General features: G+C 36.0%; 1 protein-coding gene and 2 long non-coding RNA genes across 4 annotated transcripts; 1 reads left to right on the forward strand and 2 right to left on the reverse strand.

Moving 5' to 3' along the window:
- Window positions 1-994: 994 nt before the first annotated feature.
- On the reverse strand, window positions 995-2164 carry LOC139786256 (uncharacterized). The gene is made up of 3 exons (XR_011722237.1): window positions 2120-2164; window positions 1667-1880; window positions 995-1361 (listed from the first exon to the last, which is right to left on the reverse strand). It is a non-coding gene; the product is annotated as an uncharacterized lncRNA (long non-coding RNA).
- Window positions 2165-3139: 975 nt separating this feature from the next.
- On the reverse strand, window positions 3140-3855 carry LOC139786258 (uncharacterized). Its single transcript, XR_011722238.1, has 3 exons — window positions 3589-3855; window positions 3302-3514; window positions 3140-3170 (listed from the first exon to the last, which is right to left on the reverse strand). It is a non-coding gene; the product is annotated as an uncharacterized lncRNA (long non-coding RNA).
- Window positions 3856-13018: 9163 nt separating this feature from the next.
- Window positions 13019-17655, forward strand: LOC139786257 (homogentisate 1,2-dioxygenase-like). 2 transcript variants are annotated; one of them, XM_071725422.1, is made up of 4 exons: window positions 13019-13351; window positions 13609-13735; window positions 16487-16818; window positions 16948-17111. In XM_071725422.1, exons 1-3 carry the CDS (start codon window positions 13319-13321, stop codon window positions 16813-16815), a joined length of 489 nt encoding a protein of 162 aa, XP_071581523.1. In that variant the 5' UTR covers window positions 13019-13318; the 3' UTR covers window positions 16816-16818; window positions 16948-17111. The 2 variants fall into 2 exon arrangements, with proteins under 2 accessions (XP_071581523.1, XP_071581522.1); XM_071725421.1 differs by lacking the exon at window positions 16948-17111 and adding an exon at window positions 17137-17655 and having other exon boundaries at window positions 13024-13351.
- Window positions 17656-18142: the final 487 nt, after the last annotated feature.

Below are 18142 nucleotides of genomic sequence, written 5' to 3' on the forward strand. Positions count from 1 at the left end.
AGAAGTCGGCCTTGTATATAATCGCGATTTTACAAATTAAATAGTTAGGGGCATTAGCTCTATTATTGTCGGTTTTATCTATATATTTTTCTGTGCGTGTAGGTCGTTTATTCGGCGACTATTTTTAAGTGTGCAAATTAGGAATTTATGCATATTGCTTTACATCAATATTTTATTCCGCTTACAAAACTCGTCTTATAAGGAAGCTTGTATTTTATTTGATGCGTTAGTTTGCTTCATCAATTCAACTTGATTTATTGCGCCTCCTCTATGAGAAACCCAAATCAATGAATACTAATAATTACGCATCAAATAAAATACAAGCTTCCTTATAAGACGAGCTTTGTAAGCGGAATAAAATATTGATGAAGCAGATATGCATAAATTCCAATAAATACTATAATAATCAATAAGAATCCACTCCTTGATCACCTCAAGCAGAGTTTTTTCCGTGCGGTCTTGCACTGGCACAATAAAATTTTTTTTGTGCCACGTTCGTATCCACCAAAATCCACTTTCCCTCGATTATTCGGCCACGATTGTATTTCCTTTTGCCGATTTTTGCTTCGTCTATTTCGACGGATTATATTGGGCCCTCCAAGTTTCGCTGAATTCTTTTCGGCCCAATATATGCAAATCTATTATATTTAACATAACAACCCTGCTAAAAATAATCGCGTGACAATACGTATGACAACACATATGTGATCCTGCAGTAATCTCATATGAGAGCTTGATTAATTCGCGCACAGCTTCGTGTATGCGATCTCACATGACATTTCGTACCAAAATCTCATTTCAGCTTCACATGATTATCTTTTACGAGACTTCATATATATGACCCTCATATGAGATCTCTTATGTGATTCATTAACCATTTTATATAAAAAAATTTATTTTATACAATTAATAAAAACATTGCCAAGTGTAATTATAATAATTAGAGAATACTTAAATTTTAAAAAAGTTAGTTTTTTATTCAAGGTAAATCCTTATGTAATACATTTTACATATTTGCGCGCGTATGTATATATAATTATATACAGAATATCACAGTTTTTTAAGCTCTATCTTACGAAACACTACTCGGAATATCGCCTACTCTTGTTAACTTTTAATACCAGAATATATTTGTATATGAATAATTATATATCTTTGATGATGAATTGTACTACTGACGCGCATTTAAATATATTAATAAGTTGGAATGAATACATAATATTAAATATTTTTAACCTTTTCATAGTTCAGTTTGCGTAGATCTCGAATTTTGTAATTGATCTGCTTGTTCATATTTTGTAGAATTCTCTTCCTTTTGGAAGCATTTCCATACATCTCATTGAGATAGTCTTTGAATATTCCTATATAAAAGAAAAACAGTGTTAATAACGTCAATAAGTAGTATATATTTTACAATATGGTACATCGAGTAATTACTCCAAATAGTATTAAAAGAAAAAAGATGAATTAATTTAACATAAATTAATTCATCTTTTTTCTTTTAATATGATTTAATATGAAAAAATAAATTAAAATAAATTAAAAATAAATAATATAGATAATATTTTTTGATATTTATTTGACTACAAATATGTATTTAATCTGGTCTTTAAATGGTCAATAATTAGTTTCTTGTTTCAATTATAAACAATTATAGCATACGTACGACGTAAAAGTTTATATTTCGTCGGCGTGAAACGTTTTCTAGGAGATCTATCTTCTATCTCAGTAGTTATTCTTGATTTTTTGAAGCACCGATTTACTAAATTTTCTTTCGTCCAGAGAATTTCCAATAATTCTCTCAGGAATTTCCAATGACCGCGATGTTTCATGTATTCCCAGAATGCTAATTGAATCGTTCGTCCATAGCCAATATATATCTGAAAATTTATACAATAATTCATAAAATAATTTTTTGTACTGAGTTTTTAAAGACCAGATTAAATACATATTTCGAATCAAGTAAATATCGAAAAATATTTTCTATATTATTTATTTTTAAATTAAATCATTTTTTTCTTTTTAATACTTTAAGGGTAATTACTCGATGTACCATGCTGTAAAATATATACTACTTATTGACGTTAATACCTATATGAAAAAGTTTAAATAACTATACCTCATCGCCTTCGATGTCATAATTCTCTTCCCTCATTATTATCTATGATTTCTCTGTTTCGGGTTGAAGTCTATTGTTATACACATCCGCATATTCTTCATCAGAGTCACTTGGTTCAGCTAAAGAAATAATATTACTAAATAGATAGTTTTCAGATAAAGCAATAAAATGAAAATGAACCAAGTGTTGTAAATTGTCAAGAATGAAAAAAAATTCAACGTTAAATAATATAATGAGAAAATATGAGAAAATGTTTTGCAACAATTATACTTTAAAACCAATAAAGTTACATTTACTTATATTTTGTTAAATCATTTTAAATTTACGTCTTATTAATGCGCGCATTTAATACTAATAATAAAAACATATAAATTAGTATTTAAAATTAAAAATTAATTTAGAATATAAATTATACCTCTATTTTTTAGGCGATACAGTGTTCCTTCTTCTCATCCTGGTTGTGCGCTTTGGAGTGTTACCATTAACATTCTCTGCCCTCTCTGTACAGAAATATTATTTTAGTTTTTTATTACGATTTACGAATCAATAATTGCTATTGACATAATTACTTGGTCTATTTGGTGATGCTGTTAATGACTGATTTTGGTTACCGCGAGTTTCATTTCTGTCTTCACGCTGTTGAAATTCTTCTGGTGTGCCTGCTAATTGAGATGATTGCCGAGTGCAAGCTACCTCATTTTTGTCAGGATCCTTCTGTTTGCTTCTTATGCTGGTTGTGCGCTTTGGAGTGTTACCATTAACATTCTCTGTCCTCTCTGTACAGAAATATTATTTTAATTTTTTATTACAATTTACGAATCAATATAATTGCTATTGACATAATTACTTGGTCTATTTGGTGATGCTGTTAATGACTGATTTTGGTTACCGCGAGTTTCATTTCTGTCTTCACGCTGTTGAAGTTCTTCTGGTGTGCCTGCTAATTGAGATGATTGCCGAGTGCAAGGTACCTCATTTTTGTCAGAATCCTTCTGTTTGCTGCCAGAAGATAAATATATTTTCTTGACTGCTGCAACTTTTCTTTTGTAATCTGTATGAAATTTTTACAAAATATGTGTAATTATTATACACAATACAAAGTATAATAATGATGGTAATGAGTTTGATCAAATTACTGGTGACATGATTATTGTTAGAAGTATATTTTCCTGTGCCAGATACCTCATTTTTAGACGACTCTACTTCTGAATCGGTGTCCGACGTACTATGCGTATTGTACGATGTACTGGACTCGGGTGAGGATAGATTAGAGAGATCCGTATCTTCATTACTGTTATTTTTTGTACATAAATATTTTCTGTTTTTGAGATACTTCTTTAATTTATTTTGCCCATTTTTCATTTTTCCAAATTTTTGCATAGTTTTCTTCGTGATCTGTAATATATTACGTATAAGAATACAAATATGTAATATTTTTAATACCTCAAATTTGCATTATACACTTTTACCTTGGTTTTTTTGTTTTGGTGTTCCATCCGTTTCTATTTGCTTCATTTGCAACTGTTGCAATGCATCACTGCGACGAATTTTCGAAAATTTGTAGCGTCCTTCTTTATTTAATAAATCTTCTTTACCTTAAAAAAGTTTATGTTTACTACTAATTATTCCAAATACATTGTTATTAATTTTTTTACTTTGTTAAAGTATATCAAAAATATCTTTCTTAAATGTTCAAATTTTACGTTGTATAATTACTTAACATATTCTATCAATAGTAAATAAATGCGAATACTTACTTCCAACACATAAGACTTCACCTGGAGAAAACAAATACAGAAAATGTTGGACGACGGAATAATTCGTCCGAGCACGAGCCAGTGGAACGCGCCGATAATAGTTGTTGCTAAGAAACCTGACGCGTCCGGCAGAATAAAATTTCGCGTAGTGATCGATTTCAGAAAAATGAATGACCTCACCATGGGAGAATCCTTCCCCATGCCGAATATCACGGATATCCTCGATCAGCTAGGAAATGCGAAATATTTTTCCGTGCTAGACTTAGCCTTAGGGATATCATCAAATCCCGCTAGATGAAAGGCATAAACATAAGACGGCATTCTCTACTCCAGAAGGACACTTCGAGCACAACCGAATGCCCTTCGGTTTAAAAAATGCACCAGCTGCATTTCAGCGACTAATGTATGCAGTATTAGCCGGATTACTAGGATTGAAGTGCTTTGCATATATCGACGACATCAAGAGACACGGTAGTGTCTCGTGCCAAGTACACGCGGAGCGAGACCGACCGTGACTCTTTTACGCGACGCGACGGGTTGCGAGTACCCGAGATGTTGAGATCTCGATAACGAGTGAACGGATCAAGTTCTAAGTAGGCTTGATCGATAGTTTGGGGTCGAAAAGGGGGGGGGGGTATCTCTTATAATATTTTCCGCTACGAGCCCTACGAGCGGAGATATTGCGACGAAAAGTCCAAATGTGTGAAAATTTTATTTAAGATACTCCTCCTCCTCCTAACGCCGACGTCTTATGACATATATATAATCAGAAATGTCACTTTCACTTTTTCGACGCTGGCGGCGCAGGTATCGCCAGTTTCGATATCGCGCGCGTATTTCGATCGATCTAGTAGGTAAATTAAATTAGGTCGATAGACTTATCGGTCAGGAGGAAGGATTTCTATTTAGGTCAGGAGGAAGGATTTCTATTTAGGTAAATTAGGTATATATATAATACATATTGAGTCAATTGCTTCATGTTTATCTGGAGAGATTTCGTATCCTTACATCGTATTACCACCGCTGCCGGAAAAGAAGGTTCTTTACGCTTGGCAAAAAGTGCCGCTAGGGAATTTTTAAGTCGATTCTTATGAATCAAGCTTGAATTCGATGTCTAGGTATCCTAGGTTGCCGATGACGAGGTCCAGATAGTGCGCTTCATAGTTTTCGTTGTCCAGGTGTAATAATACGTTGAATTCGATGTCTACGTGTCCCAGGTTGCCGATGACGAGGTCCACATAGTGCGCTTCGTAGTTTTCGGTGTCCAGGTGTAATAATACGTTGAATGCGATGTTTAGGTGTCCCAGGTTGCCGATGACGATGTCTAGATAGTGAGCTCCGTAGTTTTCGGTGTCTACGTGTATTAATACCTTGAATTCGATGTCTAGGTGTCCCAGGTTGCCGATGACGAGGTCCACATAGTGCGCTCCGTAGTTTTCGGTGTCTACGTGTATTAATACCTTGAAATTGATGTCTAGGTGTCCCAGGTTGCTGATGACGAGGTCCAGATAGCGCGCTCCGTAGTTTTCGGTGTCTAGGTGTAATAATACCTCGAATTCGATGTCTACGTGTCCCAGGTTGCCGATGACGAGGTTCACATAGTGCGCTCCGTAGTATTCAGTGTTTACGTGTATTAATACTTTGAATTTGATGTCCACGTGTCCCAGGTTGCCGATTGCGGGATCCAGATAGTGCGCTTCATAGTTTTTGGTGTCCAGGTGTAATCGTACGTTGAATTCGATGTCTAGGTGTTCCAGGTTTCCGATGACGAGGTCCACATAGTGCGCTCCGTAGTTTTTGGTGTCTACGTGTATTAACCCTTAGTCTGTAAACGTTTTTTTGGCACCTTTAGTCTGTAAACCTGGGTCGTTTTCGTCCTGACGTTTTTTTTAAGTGTTAAAGTGTTACAAAAAATCTGAAAAAATTCATGGAGGTAATTCAAACCTTCAATTTGAAGTATCAATCATAAAATTATTAGCAATTTAATTTTTTCACATAATTTTTATTTAAAAGTGGAGCAACTACAACTACAACTGGTAAAATCATGTTTTACTCAAAAAATCATAACTTTAAGACAAATAAAGATATCGAAATGAATAAAAAAGGAAATTAAAGGGGAAAAGCGTATCTTTCATAAAAAAAATATTGCATGCAATTATTTTGAAATAAAGTGCTTAAGTGTTCGCCGCAAACCTCGTTTTTTCAAGAATTACGTGTCTCCTGTGACGGCCGGAGGGGGACTGGCGCCTTGAAACTCGGTAGGCGGGTTCTCGGGGAGCATAACTTTTTTTACGGATGCGCAGTGGCGCCCTCTTTACCCGTTTTCAAAAGTTACAACTACATTTGATTTTCGCCCGGAAGAAAACGACCCAGGTTTACAGACTAAGGGTTAATACCTTGAAATTGATGTCTACGTGTCCCAGGTTGCCGATGACGAGGTTCACATAGTGCGTTTTGTAGTTTTTGGTGTCTAGGTGTATTAATAACTTTAAATCTGAAAGTAGGACACGTAGATATCGAATTCGAGGTATTAATACACGTAGACACCGAAAACTACAGAGCGCACTATGTGGACCTCGTCATCGGCAACGTGGGACACCTAGACATCGAATTCAACGTATTATTACACCTGGACACCGAAAACTATGGAGCGCACTATCTGGAACCCGTCATCGGCAACCTGGAACACGTGGACATCGAATTCAAGGTATTAATACACCTGGACACCAAAAACTATGGAGCGCACTATGTGGACCTCGTTATCGGCAACCTGGGACACCTAGACATCAAATTCAAGCTTGATTCATAAGAATCGACTTAAAAATTCCCTAGCGGCAGAATTAAAATTATGTCATGACATAATAAAAATCCGCTGAATTAAAATTATGTCTAGACATAATAAAAATTGAACGAATAGTAACCTTTCGAAAGTAGAGGTTTTAAGCTTGAAATTTAAATTTTATTTATTTTTAACAAAGTTACCGCTGCTCGAATTTTGCCTATTTTTAAAAATAAATTTAGTGTTTCTTCAATTTTTGTGAGAAATGTATAATTTACTTTTACTTAAATATTATTAATTTTTATGTATTTGTTGTTATTGCTAATTTTGTGAATAATTAAAAAATAAAAAATAAAAATGTTTTGCAGATCCTTGCTTAACACTACAAAATAGGTGATATCAGTACAAAATTACCTTTTTCAAAAAAGGTAAAAAAAAGTGCCAAGTACACGCAATGTATTTTGTAAATTCAATCGAAAAATTATCTCACAAAATTGTCTCACAAAAATTGTCTCACAAAATTATTAAATTACAAAATTGTTATTTTATTCAATCCAAGTGATATCTACCTCGAAAAAACCTAAATAACAAGTGGTATCTATTTAAAAAAAAAATACGTGAAATCTTTTAATACTGCGCCAATTACAAAGAGAGAATATATATATATATATATACCTTAACAAAATTATTATTATATCACGAAATTGCGTTACCAAACTCAATCCAAGTGATATATACCTTAACAAAATTATATCACAAAATTGTTTTACCTAACTCAACCTAAGTGATATGTTATTTCAAAAAAATATATGAAATCTTTAAATTACGCCAACTACAAAGAGAATATATATATTGCTTTGAAAAATAATTGTAGTGCAACTACTCTTAAAAAATAAAACAAAATTGTGTTACCTAACTCAACCCAAGTGGTATGTATCTTTGTATTCCTGAGGATCTTTCTATCAACCCAAGTGGTAGTGTGTGTGTAGTTTTAATTCTCATTGATAAAATTATAATATTACAAAGAATCATTTAATCATTTTAATCACAAAGAATTAAAGAGGTAACATTATAAAATAAAAATATTTAATTAAAATAAAATAAATAAATTTTTCTTGTAAAAAACTTGGCGCTGCTTTTTTAAGATTAATCTAGACAAACTTGCATAGGTGCATAAGCATATGCATAAAGACATATGTGCAAAAGGAAATAGACCAATCCATCTCTTTATGCATATGCTTATGCACCTATGCAAGTTTGTCTAGATTAATCTTAAAAAAGCAGCGCCAAGTTTTTTACAAGAAAAATTTATTTATTTTATTTTAATTAAATATTTTTATTTTATAATGTTACCTCTTTAATTCTTTGTGATTAAAATGATTAAATGATTCTTTGTAATATTATAATTTTATCAATGAGAATTAAAACTACACACACACTACCACTTGGGTTGATAGAAAGATCCTCAGGAATACAAAGATACATACCACTTGGGTTGAGTTAGGTAACACAATTTTGTTTTATTTTTTAAGAGTAGTTGCACTACAATTATTTTTCAAAGCAATATATATATTCTCTTTGTAGTTGGCGTAATTTAAAGATTTCATATATTTTTTTGAAATAACATATCACTTAGGTTGAGTTAGGTAAAACAATTTTGTGATATAATTTTGTTAATCGTCATATACGGAGCATCGCTGACGGAGCATATCAAGCGATTAATCGCGGTACTGCTCAGACTCCGAAAATACAATCTCAAGCTACAACCGAACAAGTGTGCATTCCTGCGAAAAGAGGTCATTTATCTAGGGCATGTGATATCCGAAGACGGAATATCGCCAGACCCATCTAAGTTACAAGCAGTAAGACAGTTCCCGACCCCGAGAAAAGTGAAAGATATACAATCTTTCATCGGTCTGGCCGGATACTACAGGAAATTTATTGAAAATTTTTCAAAAATAGCCAAGCCTCTAACAAAGCTCACGAAGAAAGGAGAAAAGTTTCATTGGTCAATCGAACAGCAGAACGCATTCGATATATTGAAAGAGAAATTAACGACAGCACCGGTATTGAATTACCCGGACTTCAGCAAAGAGTTCGTGGTGACTACCGACGCGTCGGATTACGCCATCGGAGCCGTGCTCTCACAAGGGACAGTAGGCCAAGACCGACCGATAGCGTACGCCAGCCGAGTATTATGCAAGGCGGAGCAAAATTATAATACCACAGAAAAAGAGCTTTTAGCCATCGTGTGGGCGGTGAAACACTTCCGCCCCTATTTATATGGCGTTAGATTCAAAATCGTAACCGATCACAAGCCATTGATCTGGCTATTCAATGTAAATGATCCCGGCTCCAGACTGATAAGATGGAGGCTCAAGTTGGAGGAATACGATTACGAGATCGTACACAAAGCAGGAAAGAACAATGTGAATGCCGACGCACTAAGCCGAAATCCGATAGCGGAAACATCAGCGATAAATGTAGCGAAACAGGACGAGGACTCCCCGAGAGAGTACTCGGAGGAGGAAAAGCGGCAAATACTCTACGAATATCATGACTCGCCTACGGGAGGGCACCAAGGAGTCACGCGAACACTAAACCGTATCCGATTGCAGCACAGCTGGCGCGGAATTACGGTGGATGTAGAAGACTACATAAACAAATGCGAGTACTGTCAAAAAAATAAACTAAGTAGGAAAACGAAAATGCCAATGGTTATCACAGATACGCCCGAGCGACCATTCGAAAAATGCGCGCTCGACATAGTATAGGCCCGTTAACAGTCACGAATAACGGAAATAAATATCTCCTTACGTTTCAAGATAATCTTACGAAATTCAGCAAGGCAGTACCGGTAGAAAATCAGGAGGCGAATACAGTGGCAAAAGCTTTCGTAACGAAAGTAGTATTAGAACACGGAATTCCGGAGAAAATTCTCACGGACCAAGGAACAAACTTTACGAGTGAGATATTCAAGAACATGTGCAAGTTGCTGAAAATCGAAAAGATACAGACAACCGCATATCATCCCGAGAGTAACGGAGCGCTGGAAAGATCGCATCGTACTCTAGCCGAATATCTGAGGCATTACATAAACGAGGACCAAACCGATTGGGATGAGTGGATTCCCTACGCAATGTTCACTTATGTCACAATACGACGCCTCATACGACGACAGGACTGACACCGTTCGAACTCGTCTACGGACACCGAGCGAACCTACCGACAGCCCTAACGAGGCCCCCGAAATTAACGTATTCATACGAAGATTACGCGAAAGAACTACGAGAGCGAATCCGCGCCACGAATCAAGTCGCGAGAGAGCATACCAAAGAAGAAAAAGAAAAAGCAAAACAACAATTTAATAAAAAATGTAATAAAGAAACATTTAAAGTAGGAAATAAGGTATTGCTACACGACGAAACTGTACGACGCGGAAGATCGAAAAAGCTAGAATCACAATGGATAGGGGCATATGTGATCATAGAAAAACACAGCGGTGTAAATTTTACAATTAAGATAAAGCGCAAAACGATACGCGTACATACATGCAAACCGGTTAAAAGCATTTATCGAAGAGTAAAGCCCACACGAAACAGAACATTAATAATAAGCAGTAGAAATAGCAAGATACAATAAAAAGAATGGCAACTTACTGAAATACTACTCCCGACGAGGACGAATCAGGGCCACGTCCCTTTGTCCTGTTGCGGTGTGCAAGATCACCCGCAACGGACGGATAAGCACCCCGGTGTCAGGACGGGCCACTTCCGCGTACGGGGGGGGGGGGGGGGGAGATTGGGGCAACTCGCGTTCCGCCGTTACAGCAGCCGGCGCAAGATCTACCCAATACACACGTTGGCACGCGTCACAGGTGGAGGGTGCGAAATGTTGAGCACAACGGAAGCACCGCATAATTAATTAAAATAAGAAATAACCCACGAAGAAAAACGAAATCACTGGACTCTGTTCGAAGGTAGCAGCCAACTGACGCGACAGCGCGCAGAAAAAAGCAAGAGAGCTAACCGAGACGGACAAACATAGTCAGCAAAACCCACGTTAAATCGAAAAATAATATGATAAGAAAACTTACGTTAATGCCGACGGGGAGCACCAAGCATCTGACCAGTCAAAAAATAAATACGCAACTCGACGAGCAGCAAAAACAACGTCATTTGATCTGGCACTCGATCTGGTTCATAAGACAGAAACTCCCGAAAACCAACACGATGAAGGAAGGGATTGTGAACGCGGCTCCAAGTTTCCGACAAGTCGGGCACTACCAGCACAGGAGGGGTGGTCCCCTCCCCCTCATCAACAGCCCGGAGCTCCTCTGGGGTCGCAACACCCCTAACGGGTACAAACCGTTCGAGAGGAGTCATAATAAAAAAAAAATTACCAGACGTTACACGACAAAAGACAGTCTCGGACTAAAGTAACGCGCTAAAATATATAAAAACCAACAGCCGTAATCAGCAAAATACGATAAAAATAACTCCAATTCATACACCGAGAGGAAATAGACGAACAAATACTATTGATAACCGCTATCCTAGCTGACCTCACGACAGACATAAACGATATTACAGACTATCTAACATACGCACAAAATGACATTCTACTTACACGCGTACTTCCATTAGAGAATATAGTCGTAGAATTAAAGGAGGCAACCTCACACTTAACCAGAGGACTAAACTTTCCATTTAAAATCCAGACAGAAAATTGGAACACTATTCAAAAATACGTAGTCGTAAGCGCGTACTACGACAATGCGAACGTATACACTATCCTCGCGTTTCCAATAGTAGCATACTCGATATACGAAATTATAAAAATTACACCCGTACCAATACACAACGACCATAATGTATTCACACTACTAGAACCTTCACACACGCTAGTAGGAATAAACCGAGAAAATCATAATTATATAATATTAAAGGAAAGCGAATTAAATAAATGTACGCGAGAAACTACTAAATTTATATGCGATCAAAATTTTCCCGTATATTTTGTAACTGCGAATGCACCAAGCGAGGTGCAGCTTTATATAAAAGCGCCTAGATACATAGAAAACCGTGGACAACGCCACATCATCTCAAACGTAACATTTTGGATAACATTAGCCGAACCCCAAACATGGTTATATTCCACTCCAAAAATATCGGAAATAACAATTCAGTGTAATGAAATGCCAGAAAATAAAATTAAAATTGAAAAAACCGGAAAAATAACATTACGCGATAATTGTAAAATAACTACACCAGATATAATTTTAAAAACAAAAAACAGAATTTATACGAAACATGTACAAATGTATTTACCAGAATTAAATATAACTAATACCATAGAAAAAAGTATAACCTTAGACAACAAATTAGATTCCGAAAAAGAAATAAAGTTAGAACCAGTAATCAAAGATCCGTCGGAATTAACAAAATTAAGTTTAAGTCTAGATGAAATTAAAAAAAAAGTGGAAAATAACCAACCCAGCGTTTTTTCGAATAAGAATATTGTATATCCTGTAGGTTCCGCGACCATAATAGTAGTAGTAGTAAGCATTATACTTGTAATTATTTATGCAATAAAGAAAAAAGGGAATCATTAAGAATTTAAAAGGAGAAATCACAGCATACATATTAGCATATAAGAAAATTAGAGTGTAACCTCTCAGGAAAAAGAAAAACACAAATAAATAACGAAAAACTTCGAATGCCTCAGTTTTTCTTTTTCCGCGGGGGAAGGGATGTTGTGAGCGCACAACGTATTCGCGATAAAGAATGGCACCTGGCAACACCGAGGGCCGGATTACCTGGTAATCCGACCCTAGCGACGAGGACCGATGACGCGGAAGCCAGCACGCGTCGCGGCAATGACCATATATGGTCATTCGGGATTTCACCAGCCCGCTAGGACGTTGATCGCGAAGTCAAAATCGCTGACTGCTAAGTCAGCGATGCCGAGGCGATAAAAGCCCGCCCTTCCAAGGAACGGCGGGCAGTCTAGAACGTAAGACTAATCGCGCACGACCGAACGTAACAATTATTCTATAGTGAGCGCCCGCAAGTCAGGGCAGTGAATCAAGATAACATTTGTGTCGTTTTAATAAAGGCTTTATTAAACCCTCGCTCAAACAAGAATCTGGCAGAGTTATTCTCGAATCCTTCCTCCCGGCGGATCCAAACGAACTCTGTGCCGACCTCTCGATCCAAGGAACGGCACAACAGGAAGTAGCTTATAACACTTTTTTGTAGAAACTTAAGAAAATTAATCCACATTCCCAATTCTTTCAACGTTAATGGTAAATAAAACTTTTCGTATTTTATCTTCGAAACATAGCTGTTGAACGACATAATGCTGTTATGCTGTCGTCGAACAATTACATCTCTTCCATTAGGGAGATTCGATACATTCACATTTCCTTAATAAGCGGATTAATGAGCTGGGCTGTGAATTAAATGCGCAGGGGCGAACGGTTTGGCGAGCCCGAGAGACTTTCAGACACCGGTGGCTTGGTACGATGATCGCGAGATCGATTACGAGATCATATGTAAATACCAGGGAAAGCTGTTCGTGGCCAATCAAGGTCACAGTCCCTTTGACGTCGTCGCATGGCACGGCAATTACGTACCGTACAAATACGATCTCAATAGGTTCATGGTCATCAATTCCGTTTCCTTTGATCACTGCGTGAGTATAAACAATATACATATATATATAACGCAAGGGAAAAGCTTATTAACGATTTAATATTATCTTCAATAGTAAATTGCGTTACTGCTTCTTCTTTAATTTTCTTTAGCATTTTACATTTTTGTGTTTTAACGTAACAAACATACGTGCGATAAGTAAGATTTTTTTTTAATTCTTCTACACATATCCATCGGATGTTTCGGATTTTATCATGCTCACTCTCGGAATGTTAAGTAGCTCAATTAATTCCGCAGGATCCTTCCATCTTCACCGTGTTGACGTGCCCCACTAACAAGCCTGGAACCGCCGCGGCCGACTTTGTTATCTTTCCACCCCGATGGTCCGTACAGGAGCACACTTTCCGACCCCCTTATTATCATCGTAAGTATATTCCTAGAAAGTACATACCTTTTGCGTTCATATTATATATATACGCGCCGATGTACAGATGAAACTGATCTGTGTAAACTTTTCTTAACGCGATTTAACGAGGAAAATTAAAGTGTATGCCAATAATATTTAATAAGATTACTGGATTACTTCTATAAGTGCTTCATAATTTCCAGTAGTTTGTTTAAATTTATAATTAAGCAAGAAAAAGATGCTAATTTTTTTGATAAATATCGTTCCAAATTATAGGAATATGTAAAAAATTGTAGAAATTATAGTTAAAGATTAGATATTGTATTTAAGGGTCTTTATTAGATATTATATTTTTATATAGATATTGTATTTAAGGGTATTTAAGGTAAACGTCTTAGATACTTGACATATCTTTCAAGTCTCTTTTAGATTGGTTCTTTGGTTTGCTTGGTAACCGCTTGGTACCTATCTTGATTAAACTACCGATTCGACGATCCGTGACGCGTTTACTAAACACGGTATACCACCAAGAAATTGCGGATTCTGCGGCTCTTTTCCCTGTCGCCGATCCCGTGGGGTCGATTACACGCGGCAAGAGTTCGAGCGCGAGTGCACCGTCGTACTCGACTCGGCGGCGTCTTCGTTCCAGAAGAGCGCCCCTGAAAATTGTGCAACCGAGTTGGCTCGGAGAAAACTCGAAATTTTTCCCGGCGACCGATCGCACAATGTCTCTTTCCCCGGTAGGTCGTTTCACCGATTTCCTGTCACTGCCGATCGCAATATGATGCCGATCGATTATGACGAGACGGGACGGGCCACTTTCGTTCGACGTCGCGGTTATCCTCGTCATATTCCGCTGCGTTATCGCGCTCTCTTGTTGAGAAAGTCCATCGCGTGCAAGGAGAAAGACGGGTAGGCACGATGTGCCTATCAACGAGGTTGCATTCTTACGAGTTGAGTAATTGAAAACCACAAGAAGCGGCCATTATCGGTGTCTTCAATGTGTACCATTCCGTGGTACAGAAGTTACGTGCAAAATTATAGGATCGATCGGAGTAATTGTGACAGCGGACTATAAACGCGCTGTGATAGTTTCCAATTCTAAAATTAATGCCGATTATCGGGAATCTTATTAAAATTGACGAAGGCTCGCTTAATAGCTGTGATAAATAAGCGGAGAGAATAATTGGCATTTTTGTTATCGGCGAATATCGAAAGTGTGTACATATACATATATATGCGTTTATTATGAAGGAAATTATATATACTTATTCCGTAATTATTCTGAAATCGATGGAAAACGGCTACGAAAACGTGACTAAAAATTGTATTCTTGTGAGACACTTTTATTACTTTCTATAAAAGTATTTCATGAAATAAAATTCAATGATAAAATTGGTTAAAGATAACTTCTCTTTAATCTTAATTTTATGAGTAATTTTATGAGTAAAGATTTCTAATATAGATTTTCTATTATTTATACTTCTATTAATTTCATACTTCTTACTTAATTCTTTAATCCAGTTAATTCACTTCGTATTTAGTTCTATTTCATTTTTCTTATTTTCAATATTTCTAGAACACTGGAATTTAATTAATATAATAGTTCAATTAATTAAATCTTTTTTATATACATTGCATTGATATTTATACAATTTTGCTAATGTGAAACCGCGCAACAACAACGTACGAGGCTACAAGCAATACGTATCTCGAAATATGTTTGAGCACCAGTAAGAGTAGCCGTTCGCTGCTTTCTCCGAGATTTGATAAGCGGCCAGTATAGCGGCGTATTCAACGCGGGCCATTCTCCACGTTAATGAATAAATCGGCGGCGCGTGGAGAGCGATAATATGCAAAATACACGTAATTTCCATTGCAGATCCGGCCGCTGCGTCTTGTTGCGCGATCGCGAATTGCTCGTGACGTATATACGCGCCCGCATGTCGACTTGTCGATGGTATCCATCGACGATGAGGATTAACGTTGACGGATTAAGTCGGTCCATTGTTGATACTAAACGAATCATTCAGCATCTGCCAACACCGAGTTATGCGTTTCGCGAGAAGTTTTGTCGATATAATGATATTTGACATTTATAAAGTCAAATCGTAGCTGTTATTTACAAAGAATTTTATCGACGAATGTTGGAACTTGTATGAGCGAGTATTGATACATTCCAATAATTTTTTCTTGTATTTTTTTAAACAAGACGCGAATATTTCGCAGAATTAATTTGCACTATTGACGCAGTTAACGATTCAGCTGTTTATTTTGAAATTTAACTAGTTTAGATAATTTGAAAGAGACAATGAGCTATTTTTATCTTTTTTTATCTTTTTTTAAAACGTAATTTATGTTATACTTGTGGCTTATAGGTATATTATCGAACGTTCACGTTATCTATAAATATGTTATTTAAATGTCATTACTATTCGAGCAGAATTATTCGCTGTGGTATCTTTTCCTACGCGTAACGAAATCTTTTTGAAATTGTTAAAATTATATTAAAAATTATTAAATTTAATCCTTACACACTTTATAAAAAAATAAATTTTAGGAAATTACGGTATACATTAGTTTCTCATCTAATAAAATTGGAAATAAAATACTAAAAAGTAACTTTTTCCTAATAATTAATTAATATTATTAGGTATTTACTATATGTTTATCTATCTTTTTCTTTATCTAATTTCTTTTACAATAACTTATATTCGTAACATATAACGTATATTCAATAAGCCTGGCATTCTGCTATCGGATTCTCAGGAAACTGCATGAGCGAATTTATGGGATTAATAAAGGGCCGCTACGAGGCAAAGGAGGATGGTTTTTCTGCCGGTGGTGCATCGCTACATTCCATTATGACTCCGCACGGTCCCGATAAACAATTCTTCGAGGCTGCGTCCAACAGCGAGCTGGTGCCAGAACGGATCGCTGACGATACACAGGCCTTTATGTTCGAGACCTCGTATAGCATGGCCGTGACAGAATGGGCCAGTAAGCTTTGCAATAAGCTGGACGACGACTACTACAAATGCTGGCAGGGTCTACAAAAGCATTTCGATCTCACTGATAAACAGGCCAAAATTGCTTAACAAGTATGTTGAACAACATATCCACGTCTCTATCTTAACGTATTCACGAGGGAGACACTGTTGTCTCAGCTCTTAAAATAAATTTTTTACATCTCTTTTTCTCTCTTATTATTTTTGGACATTTTATTTTAGCAACTCTGTGTCATCTTCGAGAAAAGAAAAAAAAATATTTTGATGATTTATTTTGATGAAAAGAAAAAAACAAGCAAGTGAGAGCTTTTTTTGTTTTTTCTTTCAATAGCAACCAAAAGTCTTTCAGATATTTCTTATTAATAAATTATTATTATTATTGGTAATATATTGATATTTTTGTTATTGAAGGAGTGCGCTTTGCGATCTTTGTCTTTTTTGGTCGCCTCTTTTATGGGGTGTCGCATCCACGAAGATATCGTGCGAAACCTGCAAAGTTATCTGGTGCGTGTAAGCTGGGACTGATTATAAATTCGCCAACATCGCGTATGAAGAGTGTTACCGGGTGCAAGAAACTTTTAATCGCATCTACCTGTTACCGAAGTCAATTCTCGATATGCAATTTGAAAGTATGTTAAAGGCCGTAGCCGGATAAGAAGGGTCAATGTGCCCCCACACGGATCATGCTCATTTTTTTTGCTTTGATTGCTGTCAGTGTCACTTACAATTTAGTCAAATATTAGCCCTTAATATTGAACCGTTTTGCTGTAAAAAATAAAAATAAAAATTTCGAAAATAATTCATATCTTTTGATCGGCTTAACCGATTTTGATGAAATTTTAATATGTTGTAGATATCATTGAGACACATTTGTGGAAAATTCGGGAAAGGTTTCTGATGACAGAAACATTGATAAAAAAAATAAATAAATGTTCTTGATTTTTTTTAGTCCCGATATCTTTCTTGTACAATTACGAAAAAATTTTTCTAGAATCTTGGAGTAGTTTCCTATCGGACATAATTTTTTGGAAGCGATAAAATGGGTAGGCGGTACTTTTAAAAAATAAAATATTTTTATTTATTTTTTTTAAATATGATATGCTCTTCGTACCATTGCCATATTTTTTTGGTAAACTTTTGAGACGGTATTCTATAACAAGTAATTTTTTCGAACCAATAAAATAGGTAGAACCCTTGGGAAAATTTACCTTAGAAATCTTTAAAAAAAATCTTAAAACTTACTTTAAAGAAAAATTTAAGGTAAATTTGGACACTTTAAAACTATTGTTTAAGGTAATCTTATAACTATAAGGCAACTTACTTCGTAGCCTCTCCTTCGTATAAATGCTAGAGGAAAAACTAATATTTACCCGACAAAAAAAATTATTTATTTCGAAATTTTATTACTATTTTTTAA

This window comes from Temnothorax nylanderi, unplaced genomic scaffold (genome assembly GCF_030848795.1).
Source record: "Temnothorax nylanderi isolate EJ_2023f unplaced genomic scaffold, tnyl_v1.0 TNYL_tig0992_pilon, whole genome shotgun sequence".
Classification (NCBI taxonomy): Eukaryota; Metazoa; Arthropoda; class Insecta; order Hymenoptera; family Formicidae; genus Temnothorax; species Temnothorax nylanderi.

Excerpts from the sequence above, each read along its gene's own strand:
- LOC139786257 (XM_071725422.1), top strand. The coding sequence starts at position 13,319 with ATGGTCATCAATTCCGTTTCCTTTGATCACTGC. Across the intron at positions 13,352-13,608 it reads CCGTTTCCTTTGATCACTGC|GATCCTTCCATCTTCACCGT; the intron begins GTGAGTATAAAC and ends TTAATTCCGCAG. Across the intron at positions 13,736-16,486 it reads CCGACCCCCTTATTATCATC|GAAACTGCATGAGCGAATTT; the intron begins GTAAGTATATTC and ends TCGGATTCTCAG.